The sequence below is a fragment of the Pelodiscus sinensis genome, chromosome 4 (genome assembly GCF_052426305.1).
Source record: "Pelodiscus sinensis isolate ZL-2025 chromosome 4, ASM5242630v1, whole genome shotgun sequence".
NCBI lineage: Eukaryota > Metazoa > Chordata > Testudines > Trionychidae > Pelodiscus > Pelodiscus sinensis.
Window position 1 is genome coordinate 38,185,315 of NC_143055.1, and position 22,445 is coordinate 38,207,759.

General features: G+C 37.7%; 1 protein-coding gene across 5 annotated transcripts in view; it reads left to right on the forward strand.

Moving 5' to 3' along the window:
- The window catches only part of PCDH7 (protocadherin 7), a 397,754-nt gene extending 376,906 nt beyond the window's left edge, over positions 1 to 20,848 (forward strand). For all 5 annotated transcript variants that reach the window (XM_075930603.2, XM_075930606.2, XM_075930609.2 and 2 more), the window contains one exon: positions 16,538 to 20,848. In XM_075930603.2, the coding sequence (XP_075786718.2) occupies positions 16,538 to 16,917 (380 nt within the window). In that variant the 3' untranslated portion in view covers positions 16,918 to 20,848. The remainder of the gene's footprint in view (positions 1 to 16,537) is intronic.
- The last annotated feature ends 1,597 nt before the right edge of the window (positions 20,849 to 22,445 follow it).

The window sequence follows — 22,445 nt, forward strand, 5'->3', positions numbered from 1 at the left end:
GATGCCAATAAGACAACAACACTACATATGTAAATTATATAGACACTGTTTTCTATATGGTGTAGCACTGAGAATGGGAATATTTCCATTTATGCATCAGTGTCATTACTTGTTTATTTGTCATAGGTTTCATGCTTAATAGTGATCAGAAACATCTTTTTATATAATGTAATCAGATTCCTTTCAGGCAGTCTTTTGTCAAATAATTCCATCACAACACTATTAAGCCTAAGAAATTGTTTGTTGGATAACTTATCCTGATAGTATGTGCATAGCATAAGAGACATTCAGTTTTAGCTTATTAAATCCCATTTCTTTAAGTTGTAAAGTAAAGGTATGTTAAAGATATGTTAGATAAAGGTATCTAATATAATTGATTTGATGCATATTATTTATAATTGTTGTTTTGGAGTAGGATCCTGATTATTACTAGAATACATTTATTCCCGGAGGTTCCCAAGGCACTTCATTAAGTGAGTACAGGGGCCAGCCAGGTGGAGGCACTGCCATTGTATATTCCTTTAGATCAGTATTTCTCAAAGTGGTCAGTGAAACCACTTTGAGAAACCTGTTAACTGGTTTCTTTACTTACTGACGCCGCAGCCATGGAGTCTCACAGCTCCTGTTGGCTCTGTTTTGCTCCTTGCAGACATAGAGATCTGTGGGATGTGGTGTGGACCGTGCCACTACTTCCCACGGCTCCTCTTTACTGCAAATGGCAAAACAGAGCCAATAGGAGCCATGAGGCTCTATAGGCACAGAGCCGGTAAGTAAACAAACTGGTGTAGCCAGTTAACAGGTTTCTCAAAGTGATTTCATCAACCACTTTGAGAAATACTGCTTTAGGTACAAGAGACTGCTGCATGGGGGTGGACAGGGGATCCTCAACTATCCAACATCACCCTGGGATACTCAGAATCTCCTTTGATGTTAAAATCATCAGGGGTCCAGGCACATAAGTGAGCGTGGCCTGCTCCCGAGTAACCCAGGGAGGAAAGAGAGGCTTACCCATTATTTTCTTTTCATTGTAAAATCTACCTATACATTGAATTTTATGTTCCTTGAAATTAAAATTTATAGTCTACCTAATATATTTGTTACAACATTTTAGCGTAGGTTAATCTTACAACGTAGTTAACTTACATCTTTCTTGCTTTAATTATCTGCACAACTATATCAGTTTAAAATAAAATATTTTAAAACTTTTATTTCCAACTTTAAATCTACATGTTGGTAGAGGTTGCATGAACCAAACAAGACAAACAGAGGGCTTCATCCCATCACGTTCTAAGACTGTCCACGCAGCAATTGAATAAGATACTCAGCACCTTCCAGGATTTGGCCTTTAATCTCTAAAATAGAAGTGCCGACTTTGTTATTATACATTATATCTACTAGGTCTGTATATAAAACATCACTGAGAGAAATTACAAGGGAAAACTTTCTTTCATATGCAAAGAGTTCCAAAATAGCTTGTTGAATAAACAAGGCGTGGGATTGTTTTGCATTTGCACATATGCCCACACCAAGAATGTGTTCTATCTCCCAAGGTACAGAGCTAAAAAATAAAATTTTAAATCGTCATTATGAAGAAATTAAATTAACAGGAAGCACGTCCAGTAGTTGGGACAAGGTAACAATGTCTGCTGGCCACACTCTTTTCCCTTCAATTTGCTGAAGTCCCATTATTTTTATATGATCAATGAAATGATGATATTGACTTTTGAGCCTTGATTGAGACTATTCTTAAGCCTTCTTCAGGAAGGATGACATTCTAATTGCACCAATGAATTGTTTCAACCCAGACTTTAAGCACAGACACATTTTACTGAATAATCTAAATGTATGTAATTTGACACAATGACAGATTAATATTTAAGCCTTAGACCAGCAGAATAATTAGATAGCTTAAACATGTCCTACATCTTAATGTCTATATGACTTCAGGAAGTCATCTTAAGTACTACTTTTCAGAAAGATCTGTTGCCACTTTAGTGATAGCAATAAATCTGACCATCAAAGGATGTAAGCTAATGGCAAATAGATTTAACAATTACATTTAATTCTAGAAAATTAAAATCTGGGGAATGAATTTAAATTCTAGATGCTCTATTAAACGGAGTGTATTTAATCCATTATCACTGATGTTAGTACTTTTTTAGTCTTTAACTCAGTTTAAATTAGTGGTAACAAGAATGAAATAGCAAAGGCTAAATAAGAGTGAAAATATTCCTATTAAGGGAAAACATGTTAAAATGTATGCTATTGCTCTTTTGTATTTTTTAATAGCATTATGAATCAGTATTTATGTAGAAAAAGGTTTATGTATGCACAATACTGTATACAAGTTTCATTAGTTTGTCAGCTGACCACAAATGTTTAGTCTGGCCTCAATAGTTCAGAAAGGGCCCTTTGTACTCATTAGTTAAGCTGTATTGTGCTAAAATAAACTGTGCTGAAGTATGCAAATGAGGCTAAGCGTGGAATGTCACCGAGTCATTTGCATATCTAATGAGCCGTCATTTTTGCGGAAGAGGCTCTTGCACCAGAAGAAGCATCTACGCTGCCCCTTCTTGTGCAAGAAGAACCCTCTTGCACAATGCCGTTATTCCTGAAAATAATCAGCGTAACAGCATTGCGCAAGAGGGTTTTTCTTGCGCAAGAAGGGGCAGTGTAGACTCTCCTTTTGGTGCAAGAGCCTCTTCCGCAAAAATGGCGGCTCATTAGATATGCAAATGAGGCTCAGCGATATTCCATGCTTAGCCTCATTTGCATATTTCTGGTGCAAGATAGCGCCAGTGTAGACATAGCCATAAGGTGTGATTTTACAAAAGCATACAAGAGGACTGGGTTCATAATTCCCATTGACTTTCAGTGAGAGATGGAGATCTAATTCTCTCAGGAGATTTTGAAAATCCCATACCTCATCCATTTTTTAATCATGCAAACCTCTGGAACACAGTGATACCTTGTGGCAATGAGTTTCCTTGCTTAATTATGCATTGGGTAATAAATATTTTTTCATCACTTTAAAATGTGTTGATTTTGATATGTTTCTTTCATCTTGAGTTACAACAAACAACTTGCTACCCAATATTTTTGTATCCTTCTCTCATGCCTCCTGCCTAAACTACACAGCCTTAGTCATTTCAATCACATATTAAGCCACTCTGTGCTCCAAATCATTTTATTAATTTATTTATTAAACACTTAAGAGGACTTTGGGATTTGGCACAATATGTATGAAATGATTTTAGTCCAAAAGCAATTAATGTCTATTATTACTGTAGAGCAGTTTGCATGTCTCAAACAGCAGATTTGTGTTTAACTTTATTCGGCTAGACTGCTGTAGAGATGGCATGCGCTGTCTCTATGCTACATGATAATGCCACATTCAGAATGACAGCGGTCCAAGCCTTGGGGCAGTAAATGCTTCTTGAGATATGTGCAATTGCTGTTTCACTGTGTTTTGCCTAAGGTGCAGAGAAAGAAGTCGCTGATGCTTTCAAAAGTGTTTAAGTATTTTAATAGTGTCTTGGCATGTCAGAAAATGCCACGGTACTGACTAGGGTGCAGCTCACGGAATTGCTGCAATTAGGAGGTAGGGATTTCTAAGGCAGTAATGCTGTGATTAGTGTATGTGTGTATATATAAATTATGCTCAAATTTCCTAAGTGTGTTAGCATAGCGTGCACCAGCTCTGTTACTTCCTGCATTGTTGTTCTTCTGATAATATCCAGTCATTGATTCTTGTTTCACAGTTTATAAACCAGACTTGCATTTAATCTAAACAACTATGTACATGGGCTTTTATTTAATTGCACAAGCTTGGTATTCTCTCTTTTCTGATTATACTGTAATATGCATTTCAGCTTGCAATGTATTTATGCAAGGAGGGTGAAGGAACACATCATGTTGTATGAAAGTGTAAGGTCAGGAAAGGTAACTCCTCATGCTGTCAACGTGTATTGTATAAGAGAAGAGAGGGCACCAAATGTGTATGAGGAAAGATAACCATCTGGTGTTATCTGGTGAGAAAACTGGTATATGACTCAGAAGACTAGGTTTTGTTCCTACTTCTGTTGCTGTCCTACCTGGAGACCTTAGGCAAGCCACTTAGATTTTTCTCTATGTCTCTGTTTCCCCATCTGTAAAATGGGGATAATGAGATTTACTTATTTTGTAAAGCACTTTGGAATCTCCTGATGAAAAGAGCTTTAAGAGCTAGAGATTGCTAATATGGTGATGTCTGTGAACACAAAGATAAGGCTATGTTTCTACGGATGTCCACAATCTGAGTAGGTGCACATTCTTAATAGTACTTTTGCAGTGGTCATATTTCTTTGTTGGATTATAGTGTGAGCTAGTTAGTTGTAGTGTGTGGGGTTTATGCCACTTTCCCATGCTTGCCAGAGTTGACTCTTCAATGCCTACTAATCTCCTAGAAAAAAATCACACAAACAACCAAAAAACCCCAAACAAATTATGCATTTCAATTTTAATGTGAATTTCATGTGCTCTCTGGAGTTTTAGGTGTCTTAGTTTCCTGATAAGCAATCCTGCTAGCCCTAAAGCAATAGCTATACATAATCTCAGAAACATGCATATAAATAACCTCCCTTATTTCCATATTCCCATACAAAAGAATCATGGAAAACAAAAGACAATCATTTAAAAAATTTTCTTCTAATCTAAGTTCAACAGAATTTTTAAAAAAATGTAATACATTGTTACATATATATTTGTGGTATTGCTTTAGGGAGCACATCAGAGTCCACTGCCTAAATTAGATTCTATAAATCAGCGTGCTTCAAACTTTTGAAAGTTTAAACTCCCTCTCTTCCCTGCTGCCTTAATGACAAAATTAATTATGTCCCATAACACCTTTTTTCATTGTAATTTATGCATCATATTTGGTATCTCCCTCCCCTCAAATGGTCCTATACACTCGTCCACCTACCTGCAAACAGAGAAACTGTGGTTTAGCTCTGCAAAATATATTTAATCTTTTTGCATATTTGTCAATGAGTAGTAAAATAGACTATGTAACATTTAGGCTACGTCTACACTGGCATGATTTTCTGGAAATGCTTTTAACAGAAAAGTTTTCCGTTAAAAGCATTTTCGGAAAAGAGCATCTAAATTGGCATGACGCTTTTCCACAAAAGCACTTTTTGCGGAAAAGCGTCTGTGCCAATCTAGACGCGCTTTTGCGCAAAAAAACCCCAATCGCCATTTTAGCTATCGGTGCTTTTTGCACACAAAAGTACTGTGCTGTCTACACTGGCCCTCTTGCGCAAATGATTTGCACAAGAGGGCTTTTGCCCGAATGGGAGCAGCACAGTATTTCCGCAAGAACACTGACGATCTTACATGAGATCGTCAGTGTTCTTGCGAAAATTCAAGCGGCCAGTGTAGACAGCTGGCAAGTTTTTCCGCAAAAGCAGATGATTTTCCGGAAAAACATGCCAGTCTAGACACAGCCTTAATGTATTATCATTAACAACTGAAAAATAATGACGAGCCTTGTGACACCTTAAAGACTAACAGACATATTTGGGCATAAGCTTCTGTGGGCAAAGATCCACTTTGTTAGATGCATTGGAGTGGAAATTACAGAGGCAGTCATAACTGTACTACTGTACTAGCTCATGAAAAGAAGGGTGTTACCTTCTCAAGTGGATGAGACCAGTATTAGCCAGGCCAATTCAGTTAGGGTGAATGTGGCCCACTCCCTACAGTTGATAGGACGTGTGAATACCAAGTGAGGGAAAGCTGCTTTTATAGAGAGCCAGCCATTCCCAGACCCTATTCAAACCCAGTGTCGAGCCTGCTAATGAATTGCTACTCTGCATTTTTTCATTGAAGTGTGCTTTTGAAGTGTTTCTGTGGAAGGATGGCCATATTTAAATCTCTTACTGAACGCCCAGGGAGATTGAAGTGTTCTTCTACTGGTTTTTATATGTTACTATTTTTTATGTCTGATTTCTGTTCATTTATTCTTTTGTGTAGAGACTGTTCTGTTTGGTCAATGAACATGGCACAGGGGCATTGCTGGCATATGACGGCATATATCACATTAGCAGATGTGAAGGTGAATGGTGCTGGTGGGTGATGTGGGGTAAGGGCCTATGATGGTGTCACTTGAGTAGCTATGTGAGCAGAGTTGTCAATGGGATTTGTTGCAGGATTGATACTGTAGTTGGGTTAATGTTTCTATAGTGTGGTGTGTAGTTGCTGGTGAATATTTGCTTTAGGTTGGGGGACTATCTGTAAAGGAGGGCTGGCCCACTTCCCGACATCTCTGAAGGACTGTTTTCCAGGATAAGCTGTAGTTCATTGATGATGTGCTGGAGAGGTTTTAGCTGGGAGCTGTAAGTGATGTTCAGTGGTGTTATTTTTCTGGTTGGGTCTGTCCTGTAGTAGGTAGGTTCTGGGTACCTGTCTGGTTCTGTCAATCTGTTTCTGCAGTTCCCCGGGTGGGTATTGCAATTTTAAGAATGCTTGATAAAGAACCTGTAGGTGTTTGTCTTTGTCTGAGGAATCGGAGCAAATGCAATGTATCTTAAGGCTTGACTATAGACAATGGATCGCATGATGTTTCCTGGATGGAAGCTGGTAGGTAAGTATAGTGGTCAATAGGCTTCAGGTATAGGGCGGTGTTTGTTACCTTCACTTACTTGCATTATAATGTCCAGGAAGTGGATCTCTTGTGTGAATGGTCCAGACTGAGGTGGATAGTGGGATGGAAATTGTTGAACTATTGGAGTTCTTCGAGGGGCTTCTTCACATGGGATAATATGATGAAGATGTCATCAATGTAGCACAAGTAGAGAAGGGGCACTGGGGAAAAGAGCTGAGAAAGTGCTGTTCTAAAGTCATCTATAAAAATATTGTCATATTATGTGTCCATGCGGGATTCCATAGCAGTACCACTGACTTAAAGGCATAAATTGTCCCCAAATTGGAAATAATTGTGAGTAAGGACAAAGTCACAGAGCTCAGCCACCAGGTGTACCATACTATCATCAGGGATACAGTTCCTAACAGCTTGTAGTCCGTTCTCATGTGGAATATCAATGTAAAGAGCTTCTGCATCCATCGAGGCCAGGATAGTGTTTTTAGGAAGATCACCAATGAATTGTAGTCAAGCAATTCAGTAATGTCTCAAAGATAGCTAGCTGTGTTGGTAGCATGAAGTCTGAGAATAGGGACCACATAACCAGACAGTCCTGCTGTAAGAGTGCCGATGCCTGAGATGATGGGGTGTCCAGGATTTCCAGGTTTATGGATGTTGGGTAGGAGATAGAATTCATGGCTGTAGGGATGTGTCTGTGTATATTTGTTCCCGTGCTTTTGCAGGGAGTTTCTTGAGTAGATGGTATAGTTTGTTTTAGTAGTCCTCAGTTGGATCAGAAGATAGTGATCTGTAGAATGTGGTGTTGGAGAGTTGCCTGGCAGCCTATTCACAATGAATACAGAATCACTTTTTTGAGCCTCTTTGATTATAATGTCCGAGTTATTTCTGAGGCTGTGGATGGCATTGTATTCTGCACAGCTGAGGTTATGGGACCAGTGGTGCTGTTTGTTCACAATTTAAGCCTGTGCACATCTACAGAAACACTCTGAGTAGAAGTCCTGTCTGTTGTTTCAACCATCAGGAGGAGTCCAAATAGAATTCTTCTTCCTGTAATATTATTAGGAGGGTTCCCATGGGTCAGTGCATTCTTCAGTGGCATATTGGAAATATTCCTTGAATCGTCTCTAGTGAAATGAAGGGGACAGTTCACAGTTCAAAGCTATTGTTTCAGGCTTTCTGCAAACTCAAGCAGATATTGTGATATCATCTGCACTGGCTTTCTGTTTTAAGGTTTTCTGTCATAACAGCTACAGACCTTTGTTTTTTTGCAGCCAACCTCACACCTCATGGAAGAACAGCTGAGAGGCCTGTTTGTGTATGCCTGGCTACTCTTATACATACACGAGACCTCACATGGAACATCTTATATTTTGGGAAACACGTCTGTAGAAGTATCAACTGCACGTCATACACAAAGTTAAAATTTTTTAAATGCAATGTGTAGTCAGTGGAGAAAATGCCCAAACTCTAGGAAATGTAAGTTCCCCTGAATTACCTGTGAGTAGTTCTAAGGACCAGGCTGATCCCAAAAGACTGGAGAAGATAACATGAATTTCTATACTTTGTGTTATAGGCAACAAGATAAGAGAGAAAAGACAGCCAAGAATGGGCTATAAACTGGGCTATATGAGCCCAGCACAATCTTTCATATGTCTCACTTTTTGTGATGTATTGACATGGTAGATGCATGAGCTGGATAATATCTTTTTTCCATGCAACTGTCTCTAGGTTGGAAAATATGCTGCATTTTAGATTTGGGCACCAATGCCTCATGTTGTTAGAAGTGGAATATTTGACATTTCTGGTCTCTTGCATACCCAGGTACTTATCCATCTACTCCAACCTCCATATAATAGAATGTATAAGTGCTAGTACAGGTTGCACCACTATAAACTGGGACTCTTGCTATGTCTACACTGGCATGATCTTGCACCAGAAATATGCAAATGAGGCTAAGCGTGGAATGTCGCTGAGCCTCATTTGCATATCTAATGAGCCACCATTTTTGCTGAAGAGGTGCTTGCACCAGAAGGAGCGTCTACACTGCCCCTTCTTGAGCAAAAAAAACCTCTCTGGCGCAATGCCCTTATTCCTGAAAATAATCAGCGTAGCGGCATTGCGTAAGAGAGTTTTCTTGTGCAAGAAGGGGCAGTGTAGATGGGTCCTTCTGGTGCAAGAGCCTCTTACGCAAAAATGGCAGCTAATTAGATATGCAAATGAGGTTCGGCGATATTCATGTTTAGCCTCATTTGCATACTTCTGGCGCAAGATCGCGCAAGTGTAGATATAGCCCTAAGTTTGAAAAAAATCTGTGGTATATTCCAGTATCAGAGAGTCCCAGTATGCTGTGGGGGGGCAGAAGGGACCTGGGAGCCTAGCCTGATGCGGGATGGGAATGGGGAAGGGGAGAGCAGGAGCCCAGCCCATGGCCCAATTGGGTTGCAGAGGAGGGGACTGAGAGCCCAATTTGTAGCCCAGCTGGGCTGGGAGTGGGGCAGGGCAAGAGCCTAGAAGGCCGACACATGGCCCACTTAGGCAACGGGAGGTCAGAGCGGGGGCAGGAAATCTGGCGTGCAACCCAACTGGGTTGCCATGGGAGCCAGGAAACCCAGTGGGGCAGCAGGTAAGGGGGCAGAGTCAGCAACAGGGGAGACAGAAATGACCTCTACTGGTCCAGCAAAATCCCTCCTCCTGGACCAGGCATGTTCAACCTGTACTATTTTATTTGTAACCTGCCAACGTCCACAATAGGCATGTTGCAAATGTGCACAAAGTCTTGGGCCTAAAGAACATATTTTCAGTCCCAAGATTTTCTAATATAGCTGCTAAATTTAGGCACTGAAATAAGTGGTCTGGCTGACAAAATTGCCCAATTTCCAGAAGCTTCCATTGAAGTTAATGAGAAATGATGAGTGCTCAATAATTTTTTTAAAAGAACTTGCCTAATTTTTTAGATACCTAAATCTGGACACAGAAGCCTAAATTTTAATTTGCTTTTAAAAATTCTGTGCTAACGTAAGTGATATGCAAAAGTTACAGAATATCTGCAGTGCATGGGGTGGAATAAAGATACTCTGTTTCTAAACATAAGACGAAATGAGATTAGAAACTTTAGTATCTGTTTTTTAAAAAACAGGATTTAAAGTGTGTGCACACAATATAAAAAATATCTAGAAAATAAAAAATCTATGCCAGGGGAAGGAAGGATCATTCTCTCACTCATTAGCACACTAATTTTTGTATCATTCGCATTTTAAAGCACCTGTTCAAGTCAAAGGATATATCTGTAGTGTAATGAATAAATAAATAAATAAATAAATAGATCTGTGCTGCAAGTCTCAGGACTTGGTTCAGCTGATTCATGATCACACTAAGGGGCTAAAAATAGCAGTGTAGATGTTCAGGCTTGTGTTGAAGTAACCTGCTAGCTTTGTTCCATAAAGCAAGTCAGAGGCTATGTGTACACTACGGGATTTTCCCGGGATGCCAGAGGAATCCTGGAAAAATTCTGCTGGGTCCAGGGAATGCCTCTGCTCTTCCACTTTTTTTTTGCGGAAGAGCAGATGTGCTCTTTTGGAAGCCCTGTCTTCTCCTTCCACAAGGAAGAAGGGCTCTTGTGAAAGAGGAGTTTTTTTTCAAAATTTGGCCCAGTGTAGAAGGGCCAAATTTCGGAAAAGCCTCTTTTGAAAACACTGTCAGAAAAATGAAGGCAAATTGTGGAGCGCATTTTGCGTATCTTTTTCTGATAGATCATTGTAGTCTAGACATAGCCTGAGTTAGATGACCCCATCTCTCAGACTTTTGGGATAGGGGGATATGTGTAATTCAGTGTTAGATATACCTATAGAATTTTAAGATATGATAGAAATGTGATGTAGTCTTTCTTGTTGATTTATCCAACACTGATGACAAACACTGCAGCATGTCTAATCCAATTAGGCTTGTCCAATCTGACTAGTTGGTCGTGTGGTCCACTGAAAGGTTTAAAGTTTAAAATGAATTCTTTATTTAAAAATTGTATCTTGTGGCTGCACGTCTTGAAATGTGAATTATGTTGCACATAAAAAGCAACTTCTATTTAAATGTAAAAGGTAGAAATTAGTCTAATCTGGGAGCTGGCTGCAATTGATTATGGAGAGATAAAAAATGTGAGATCACTGCATTTCAATCTGAAACCGAAGTCAGTTGGAATTGTATTAATTATTTGGTAGGTGAAATAATTTTATGGGGTCAGTTATATGGAATATAAGGTTAATGAACTTGATAAAGAAGAAAATATTCCTTGAAATGAAGTCTAATAATGAACCCCTTTTGATTTGGGACATTACAGCAGTTAAATGAACAAGATTCAATTTCAACAAAGCATTTAAGTAACTTTAAGCACATTTAAGTAACTAATCCTATCCCTATTTATCAAGATTGGGATTTTGAAAAGCACTCAGCATTGTCCTAGCTCTACTCCCATTGAAACCTGCAGTGCTTTGGAAATCCATCCACATGCTTAACTTCCATCCAGTGGGTTTACTTGTCTGCCTAAAGTTTAAGGACATGCTTAAATGAATTAGTGGTTCATTGTCTAAATAAATATGAGGAGACAACTGTAGGACAACCTGAGCACCCTTTTGTAATCAATTCTACTCAAGAGGAGAAGTAGTCCCCAGAAGGACAATATTGAACTTACTATGTCATTATACTCTCAGTAACTTTCTTGATTTTGCAGGAAATATCATGTTTTCAGAATGAAGAAATTGAAAAAAACTTTTGCATTTGTCTGAAAGGGTGGAAGGGTTGCAATCGAGTGCCAAACAAAATGGCAAATCCCTTCAGTGCTTGATCCAATACCTGCTGATGTTGGTAGACTCATTGTGATTTTAGGGGACATTGGATGAAGCTTTGTCTGATATATTAAAGAAAAAAACAAAAACCTAAAATATGGCATGACAAAAGTAGTTTACTCCTCAGGGGAAGGGATTCTGCATCATTGCACATGTGAATAATTAAAGAGACGTGCATGCATATATTTTGATGTTTTGAGCAGAAAACTTCCGCTGGACAGTTGCTGCAGTTCTACCTTTTGCCTACCAGAGGACACTATTACAGTAGACCAGAGCAGCAGCTCCCAGCCAGCTAGGGAAGAAAGAATTTTCTTCACAATGCCTGTTGAGCCAACTCAGGAGATAGCATAAAATTGCTGGGGGAGGGGTCAGTAAGAGGCTCATAAGAGGGCGAAAACGGACTGGGGCAGGATCTGAATGGGAATGGGGGTGCAAGGCCTCATGGTGACAGGGGAGACAGTGTAGAGACATAGAATCACAGAATACTAGAACTGGAAGGGACCTCAAGAGGCCATAAAGTCCAGTCCTCTGTCCTCATGACAGGACCAAGCGCCATCTAGATTATCCCTTGTAGATATCCATCTAACCTGCTCTTACATATCTCCAATGATGGAGATTCCACATCCCCCTTAGGCAATTTATTCTACTGTTTAACTACCTTGACAGTTAAGAAGTTTTTCCTAATGTCCTACCTAAATCTCCCTTGCTACAATTTAAGGCTATTGCTTCTTGTTCTATCATCAGAGGCCAAGAAGAACATTTTCCTCATCCTCCTTTTAGCAATACCCTTTTAGGTACTTGCTATCATGTCCCCTCTCAGCATTCTCTTTTTCAAACAAAATGAACACAGTTCTTTCAGTTTTCTCTCATAGGCCATTCTTTCTAGATCTTTAAACATTTTTGTTGCTCTTCTCTAGACCCTCTCCATTTCCTCCTCACCTTTCTTGCCCAGAACTGGATACAGTATTCAAACTGAGGCCTAATCAATGCAGAGCAGAGTGAATGACTTCTTGTATCTTGCTGACAACACTCCTGTTAATGTATCCCAGAATCATGTTTGCTTTTTTTGCAACAGCATCATACTATTGTCACATATATAGCTTGTCACATATATAGCTCCTGGACCTCTTTCTTCCGTACTCCTTCCTAGACAGTAACTTCACATTTTTTGGCACAGATTTTTTTAAAGTCATTAAAACTATGCTTTTACTTATTTATACTTCTATGATAAGTATAAACAGATCAAATCCTTCCATTCTGTAAATATCTGAATTATTACTATAAACATAAATATTTGCAATGGTCATTATTTGAAATGAATTATAAAATCAGAGACTTTATTAGGAGGAGAAAGTATAGGTAGAAATGATTTTTGCCTTGTTCTAAATAAAATAAAATAAAAATTTGCTTGCTTAAAAATCAGTTTCATATGAGCTTCTATAGTAAATTATTATTCTTGCTCCTTACCGTTAGGAGAGGAGAGTAATTCTACACTATCCATGATGAACAGTGCAGTTTTTCTGTTATAGTCTCTGCATTCTGTGTAGAACTCCCAGACCACAGAGGTTTAAGAACAGATAGGCTGACAAATGTCAATATTTCTGTTATCCATCACCAAAGAAGAAAACTTCAGAAGCCGCAGCTGAGCCTGAATTAGGTTAGCATATTCACTTGGAAAGTGGAAGACCACAGGTTCTAATTCCCCCTTTGCTTGGATGGGACAGAATATTGGAGCACGGGATCTTCCCATCTCCCACATAAGCAATCTAACACCCTGAGCCATGGGATATTCTGACACAGAACTCTCATCTCTCTTGTTGAAGCTGCGTATACACACATAGGCCATTTCTTCACTAAGTGGAAGATCGACACAACTGCAATCGATCTTCTGGAGTTCAATTTAGTGGTTTAGTTAAGATCCACTAAATTGAACTCAGAGGGCACCCCCATCTGTGGCCAGCACTCCTGCTCCCGTGAAGAATAAGGGAGGCTGACAGTAACAAATGCTGTGGAGATTGCAGGAAAACTCAAATCAGGTATGTTCACTCCAGCTAAGTAATTAACATAGCTGGAGTTGCATATCTTGATTTGACCTTCCCCTTTAGTCTAGGTCTGGCCTGAGTTATTAAGATAGAAAGAGAGCACATGCATGTGAGTGACTGCCACACAGTGATTACAGCACTAATTCAAAATGTAGGAAATTCAAGATCTAGTCCCCCTGCTCCATGTCATTATTTATATACTGTTGTCTACACTGTAGAGTTTTTTCAGAAAAATGGCTGTTTTTCTGAAAAAAACTTCACTTATGTTCACACTGCAATCGCGTTCTTTCGGGGAAAAAATGGAAAGAACAGAGGGTTTTTTCTGATAGTGGTAAACCTCTTTCTATGAGGAAGAAACCTTTTTCCAAAAGAGCTCTTTCTCAAAAAGGGGAAGAGGGAATTCTTTCGAAAGATGAGGAAAGAATAAAAATCACAGGTCCATAGTAATCACAGATTAAATGTGAGATAGCATCCCTTCAGGGTGGATGCTATCTTTTGAAAAAGCATATCGCTTTTTTGACGCACTTTTGCTATATGGACACTCTCTTTCGAAAGAAGTTTTTTCGGAAAATCTCTTCCAGAAAAGCTTATTCCAAAATAATCCTGCAGTATATCTGTGGCAGATTTAATAGGAAAAAACTAAGAACTACATAAGAATAGACCAATAACTAGGTTGGGAAGAATTAGATTTTTATCAGAAAATCCAGTAAAACTTTAATTATACATATATAAACCAACATAATTTCTGTCAATAATTGAAATTTGCAGATAGAAAAAATGCTGCTGAAGAACTTTTTAGAGTTTGATTCAATTATATTTCCTTTGTTATATTTTGTGTTGACAATTGTCAACATTAACTTTAAATCTTTAACTTTTTGAACCAATATCAATTGTCATTAAATTGTCTGACCCTCCCTACTGAATGAAACCCATATAATTTCATGAACCTGAACATATAAATTGATAAAAAAAATATTTTAAAATGAACACCTGTATTAGCAGTCTAAAATAAAAACAAAAATTCTGCCATACTAATGCATAGTAGTAAGGACACTCACCTAAGAGTAAAAGACTTCTGTTCAACTCTTATTAGTTATTAGGCAGATGTGAACCACATCCCAGGTGAGTATCTAAACCAGTAGGCTAAAAGTTAAATAGGCGATTTCTTCTTCTGAGCTATTTTAGATGGAGCTAGGTGGCCTTTGAATGCTCCTACCAGATCAAGCCCTGCAGGCAAGGCTTATACCTCTCTTACTCCCCAGTGTGATTCACAAACCAGGGTAAGGGGGAGATTGGTGTCCAGATGCCTAATGTAAGTCATCAAAGTGCATATTCAGAGACAGGAACATAGGCACCTAAGGAACTTTTACCATGAAAACATATGTATCGTGTGATTTTAAACATCTACAGGCTTCAGGGCAGATGAGTGGAGGTTTTGTGAATATCTGCATTGCTAAATCCCGTTGCGAATCTAGACCTAGGTGCAATACAATGGATAATTGTAAGATGATACACTATTTTCTGTATTCTTCATAGAGAATGCCACAAGCAATTCTCCTTAGGTAAACATCAAGGTGGGATGAACATGGAAGGTGAGATAGTCAAAAGCATGCAGTGTTGCCATCACTCGGCTTCCATTAAAGTTGTAGGCAGAGTAGGATTTTTCTCTATTGACTCATGAGTGCGGATTTAAGTCAACACTAAGCATCTTTGAAAATCCCACCCAAGATTTTACCTCCTGCAAATCTTTCCATAAAACTGGAGAGAAAAATGGGTAGTTATGCTAGAAATTAAAGTTATTTTATGTAAGGTTCTTTTTCTTTTTTTAAACAGTGAAGGAATAAATATTTCCCAGTTAGAATTGATAGCAATCAGAAAGGTTGTGCAGGTCAAACTAATGTTAAGAATAAGGTAAAATAGAATAAAATTATTACTTAGGGTAATAAAATGCAAGACATTTTACATTCTTAAATGATATAATAATAAGATAAAAATCTGTTAAACCTATTAACATAAGATGTTGCCATTCTTCCTCATGCTGAGTAGGGCCTGACATGAATTAGATTATTAAAATAGTAACTAGGATTGCTTACAGTGTAGATACTATTCAGTTAAACCAAGATGTCAGAATGTGGCTTAATGTTTAGAAGTACATATATATATTAAAATAGCATACTTTCCTGACTTGTTGAAATTGTGCAAATATCGAAATAATTCTGCCTATAACTGATTCCAGCATTCCACACAGTATCACATAGCTACAAAACATTTTCCTTCAGCCAACACTTCAGCAATCAGGTTACTCCTACATTAACACACACAACACCTTTGACTGTACATATTAGATTAAAAAGGGGGGGTTGTGTGCACTTACCCATAACTGTGTGTAATATTTGAGTTTTATGTGTCCTTGTATGTACAGCTTAGGCCCTGCCCATCGAATTAATGCAGGTGCTTAAATTTAGGCACCAAATCTGAGAAGATTTATGCACATGATTAACTTTATATGCACAAACCCTGGTGATGACACATACAACATGTGCATAAGAGTTCAATAAATCAGGGACTGAGATTAATAAGATATTGAAATACAGTTTACAAAAAATCTAAAAGAAAAGCTTTGTGTTTAAATCTGTTAAAGAAAATGGCACAAAATGAGGCATCTGGCTGATTATAGCAGTGTAGGTACCAGTCAAGTCAATATTCACAAGCTAATTGGTACCAAATGTTGTTTAAAATTATGCCTAAAATAATGTCATGTGTCAAAAAGTGCTTTTGTGCCCACACTGCTCAGTAATTTGTGCTACCAATGTCTGGTAGACTCCGTAACTTATTGTTCCATATGCTGTGTGTTGTTATTAAAGTTAACATGCAGTTCAGTGATTTTTACCTGTAAATACTTTACCAGTGCAAAAACTTCTAAAATATTTTGTTTTAAAAGTTTGTCAACCTCATTGAGGAAGGGAAGTCAGTACATTGTCAGTATATTTTTTAAAAAGGAACTTCTCCTCTGTTTTCAGATTCGAGGCCTCTTCCAGATGTAGCCCTGACAGGGAAATGTACTCGAGAGTGTGATGAATACGGCCACTCAGACTCCTGCTGGATGCCAGTTCGTACGTCACCTGAAAGGAAACAGAAGAGCCATCCAAAACTCTCCACCTTCATGCCCGTTGATGAACGAGGCAGTCAGGAAAAGCTGGCCAATGGAGAAGCCTCCCTCATGGGTGATCGCAACAGAAACCTCCTGAACAAAAAGTTGACCTCATCCTATGAGACCTTCAGCGCAGCTAGTTTCAGCAAAAATGAGGAAGCCAACCCAGAGGATATCCCCCTTACACAGACAGGGGAATACAAACCATCTCCTGTCAATACTCTAACTCGAAGAGAAGTTTACCTGTAGGTTACAAAGAAGCAACAAATTTCATTCATGTAGAAGAAGGAAAAGGGGCAAAAAATTCATAAAATCAAAACAATTTAGCATGAGAAAAAAGGAAGAAAAAAAAGAGAGGGGGCCACCAAAGAGACAAAAGCTTTGCCTGCCACTTCTGCCTCCATATCAGGCACTTAATTATACCGTCTGCCTGACTATATTGTACAATGTAGAAACAATTGTTGTCACTTGCATGTCTAATCCCCCTCACTGATTTTTACTTTCTTCAATTTATGGTTGCAAATTCCTTTCATGGTAACAAGCCTGATTGAAAGAACCCCACACACTGTTGTTACCCCTCTGCTGAAGCATGATTTAAGTCACTCTGGTTTTGTTTGATTGTCATCTGGCTTGTTAAGGATAACAGGTCAGGCAAAATATATTCCAAGCATATCATCTGAATATTGCTGATCCCCATCAGGGATGATCCTTCAGAAACCGTACAAATATAGAGGTAACTATAAAGGGATAACCATTAACAGGCACTTTGTGAAGATCACAGCTTTAATATTCTCACCTGAGGCTTGAAGCAACAGAATTATATTGAGCCTGAGACTGCAGTCCAAAACATGACATATTTCTCTATGAATCATGAACTCTGGGTTCTGTTTTATCCATAGAAGGAACTTTCTAAAGGCTTACTTTAGCGTAACAAAATTAATGTCATGTGTACCGTAGCATACTAATGATAAACTGTTAAATTCATGTTATTTTGGACAAGACATATATCTAGTTGGGATGATCATAGTAACAAAAAGGCCAAAGATCGCACTATGGATCAGGGGAATTGCTAAGTATTTGGTCTTGGCTTAGAAATCCAATGTATCCACAAACATATGCATGCACACATAAATACACACTCAATTACATTTTGCACAGCAGCACAGTCCACAAGCTCAGATGACATACTTATATGAATTTTAGTAGAATGCCCAAAGGAACTGCTAAGATGTTTGCTGATAATGTTATAACATCATACAGCATTGGCTGTATGATATGATACTGCCAGTTCCAGGGAATATATTCTAAAAAGTTAATTTAAAAAAAATCAGAGACTGAGTTGATGTTACCCAGAACACTTTTTGGGGAAGCTACATGGGGAAAAGTGATCTGTTGCAGTGACAAGGGTATATTGCAAGTAAAGTATAATTTCTTCTTTTCAGAGTGCAAGATATGTTTGCTAAATCTTTTGTCATCAGTGTTGCAGATTTCCAATTGTGTTTGTCAAAAGTATGATGCAGGTTTTCTTGAAACACAAGTGCATTAAAACTGAGTCCTGTGCAATATGAGACAATGTCAAGACTCAGCACACTCCAGCAAGGTGACAAATGATCTGATTCACTTGATCACTGCAATGATACTTTAGGTGATAGATCGGGAGAAGTCACAAGGACTAATCGTGAGAGCAAAGAGTAGTAGCCAGTGACAATTCTCACAGTGTACACTTCTTGAAGGTTGTAGGAAACAAAACAGGTTTTTGTGCAATAAAAGCAACAAAAAGTGCAGAACTTGAGCTACTTGCTTCGTAGCTGATGATGTAGTAATAACTGAAAACTGAACTCAGACATTCAGATGAAAATGACAATCAGTCAACACAGTGGGGAGAGTTTGAGGGTGCAAACATTCAAATCCCTGGGTATTCAAATAACCTGGCATTAAGGCATGGCTAGATGGCTTTCTTATAGACTGTAGTCACAATGTAGCTTTGGGTAGTTTCTTGCTTTTGAAGCATTACATAGAGAATATAACATTAAACAGCCTGAAATATAGGTTGATAAATCAGTACAACTCATCACAACATTTACTTTTCAGATTCTTTTCTCTACATATTGTGCCCTTTTTGGCCATTACATTCTCCTGTTAAGTTTAGTTTTGATTTTGATACTAGTTTGTGTCTAGAAGTTATGATGAATGGGCACATGTTATGAAGAAAAACTATTAAAACAAAGATTAATAATTGACCATTTTTAATTAGTTAAATTGTGGAGAGATGCAAATTAATACTTTACTATGAGACTGTAAAGAACAGTTACTGTGTTGTATATCCTGTAAGTACCTGTTAAAGAAAAAAAAGAGAGATTTTAACTATACTTATCTAATGTATACATAGTTTTATTGCACGCTTCAACAAAATACAGAATTGCATAACAGATGTTCAACAAAACTTTTTTCTTTAATAGGAACTTTTTATTTAATACCACAGTTGAAAACCACTACATAACTTGTTTCAATATATCTTTAAACCCTTTACATAAAAAGTTAATAATACAGGTCCTAGAAGACCCATCAGAGCAAATGGATCAGCAGTCATTCACCTATTTTTGCACCACATAAGGCAGTCATGTCACTGGCATTTACTTGTGAGCATCTCCTTAGAATTAAAATGGGTGTGAAAAGAATAATAAAACACTTCAAGTATTCACAGTAATTGTAGTAGAACTACCAGTCATAACATGTCAATTACTATTATGACCTAGCATGACACAGAAATACATTTTGTGTTTGTAGGGGTTTTTATTCATTTGAAATAAGTTAATCTGGTGCCACTCCATATATATGAGTGCTTTTGTAAAAATGAACACACACAACTAAATGAAGTAAAACAAATTGAGTGAATGCAAAATATGCAACTGTGCCTTTTCTACCTGTTGTTATAGTAGAATGGTTGATTGGGTTTGGGCACTGAGGGGTAATGGGCTATTCCCAACTTTTTTGAACCTGTATATTGATCCCTGTTTATTTTCTGATAAATTATAAATAATATATTTAAAAATGCCTTCTGCCAAACTCAGATATTGGACCAGTCTTAAGTATCTTTGATTATGAAAACCAGACTATAGTTTAGTTATGTGCTACTTTTGTTTGTTTGTTTTCCTTCTAATCTATTGCCTAAAAAGCTACAGTATAAATTACAATAGGTAAATACCATACAGTTATTTAGCAGATGTCAAATTCATTTTGCCAGGAAAATTGAAGATTTTAGTGTCTTAACTGCTTTTTAGCTGCCATTACATTTTGGTTGTACAGTATAAAAATTGTCCTTTTTTTCCGTCCATGGGAGGAAACTCAAATGAACTTTGCATGTATTTTACATTAGGATACATTTATAGATTGACGCATAACTATATAACTTTATACATATTAGAGAAGACTGTAGCTTCAGTCTAAAAGCTAATGCTCATTCTGAACCTGCAGATCTACTATATTATTCAATATGGTTTCTGACTGGCCTGCTGCCTGAGTTTCAGGGGAAAAAAAAAAAAAGGTAGCCATTATTTTTATGTGAGGAAAAACTAAAATGGGATCGAAGATGCTTGGCTGAAAGGCTACCCTAGTAAGTTGTCAAGTAGGAAATATAGCGCAAGGCCATTGAATCTGCCATAAAGACATCTGCCGCTAAAAGGCTTTTAAGGAAACTTGAACAACAAAGCAGTTTCTTTCATTATATCAGTTATAGTGACAGAGTGTTTCCTTAAAACATGAGAGTGGTGGATAACAAAGAAATGAATGCAGTCCAGCAATTAAACTAGTTGTTGCCCAACCAGCATAACAAGCGGAAGACAACATCATTTTCCAACTAACTGGGGTACACTTTCGGACAACTTTTCCCTAAATTTTAAAGCACTTGCATTCAGTGTGGTACGCTCTGTTTGTAATATTAATCATTGACTATTGTTCTGCAACTTGGATGTTGATAGTGAAGCAGAGAACAATTTATCATTGTTTATTATGAATCACTATGCACGCACCTATGCTAAACATGGCGAAATGTATTAAATGCTAGTCCACCTCTATTTATGAAATATTTTACATAATTTAATTTGCTTTTGTACAGTTTTATGTAAATAAATTGCTTGTCATTTTTGTCTCTGCAAATTAAAATATAACATGTTCAAATGGCTGCCTATTTTCCAGCAGTGTACTTTCTCTGACAGGCCTTTCAGCTGGGTAGGAAAAGATGCTGAACAAATACACAGGCCAGTTTGAACATTCAGACCTATTTTTGCAAAATTTTAAAGTAAAAATAAGTGATTCTGCTTTTATAACTGGCCCCTTCAGTTGGCACTATAACTGTGTCGTTATTTTTCTCTCAACCGAGTTACACCATAGATTGGTTGCATTCCACACTTCCAAGTTCTACTGTTCAGGCCTGTTTAAACTGGAAAAATAAAATATTTGTAATAACAACTCTTCTTTCCCATTAACAATGAAAGTGACCTAGCTCTTTAAAGCATTTAGAAAATGTTTACATTAATGTGAAAAAAAGACTAAGTAAAAGTGCAGCTGTATTTATTCACACAATGAAACAGTAATTTAATCTGGGATGGGGTGTAAAAAGACACGTATGCCACTTTCTCTTTTTTAAAACGCTCGGTAGCATTAACAATTAGCATGAAATGTTTGATCAGAAAAGACACAATGACAGGGCTAACACAGGGTTTTGTACAGTAGTATGTAATAGCAGATGTAGCTCCTCTCCATGGCTAAATCATGTCCTCCCATCTCCAAATACCCACTTAGGATCACAAACAACACATCCTCAAGAAGGAAGAGCAGAAAAGTGGAAAGAAGCTAGTCCTGTAGCTACCAGGATCAAAATCCCATGGTTTAAATAAAAACAGGCCCTAATTCATCTCCCATTTTATTTCTGACAAATGCAATTCCCAAATATTTAATTGAAAAGTGCATTCATACCTGACTGAGTGGTGAATTAGTCCCTTACTATGTTTCCTCTTTTCTTTCTCTGTCTTTGATCCTACCATGAAGAAACACTGTGATATTTTTAACAAAAGTTGAAATTATAAATAAAACATTGCAAGGGACAGCTTGCTACCTCTTGCTGTGGAATTTTATGCAACAATACAAAAAAAGTAATAAATTCCCCCCTTTCTGGCTTTGAGTTTTTTAAATTTGAATTGACTGGTACCCATAATTTTTATAGTTCATATTGTAATTACTGATCTCTGAGCTAGTACTTTCCCTAACTTTGCCTTATCTCTTCAAGTGCATATATTAAGAGGCATCTACCTTCCCATTAACAGAGATATAAAATTTGTGTGCCTGCGGAGAGGTTTCAAACCTTAAACTGACCCTACGTTTTTAACATGGCTAGTCATAACTCCCACCAAAGGCATCATTTTAATGAGTAGCTTCAATCAGCCTTTCATGTTTACCTTATACTAATTCTCTACATGACCTCATGTTTGTTTATTTTGTGTTTTATCTTTACTCTTCTCTAATACATGTTTACAAACTGCATCTAGCAAGGTGATTAAATCAAGATAAAATAAATGTCCTGATCTGCAAGGAATGGCAAGAGATGAGAATGTGAAATGGAGAAAGCTAACAATTTATGCTCCCCTTTAACCTTGGCTTCATTTCCCCTCTTGCTTTTCAGTGAAATGTAAATCTTGTGCAGTGACTGAATTTAATATGAGTGACCTAGGCAGAAGTAATTTCATGTATTTACTGAGCTTTCTCTGGGAATGTGTAGAAGA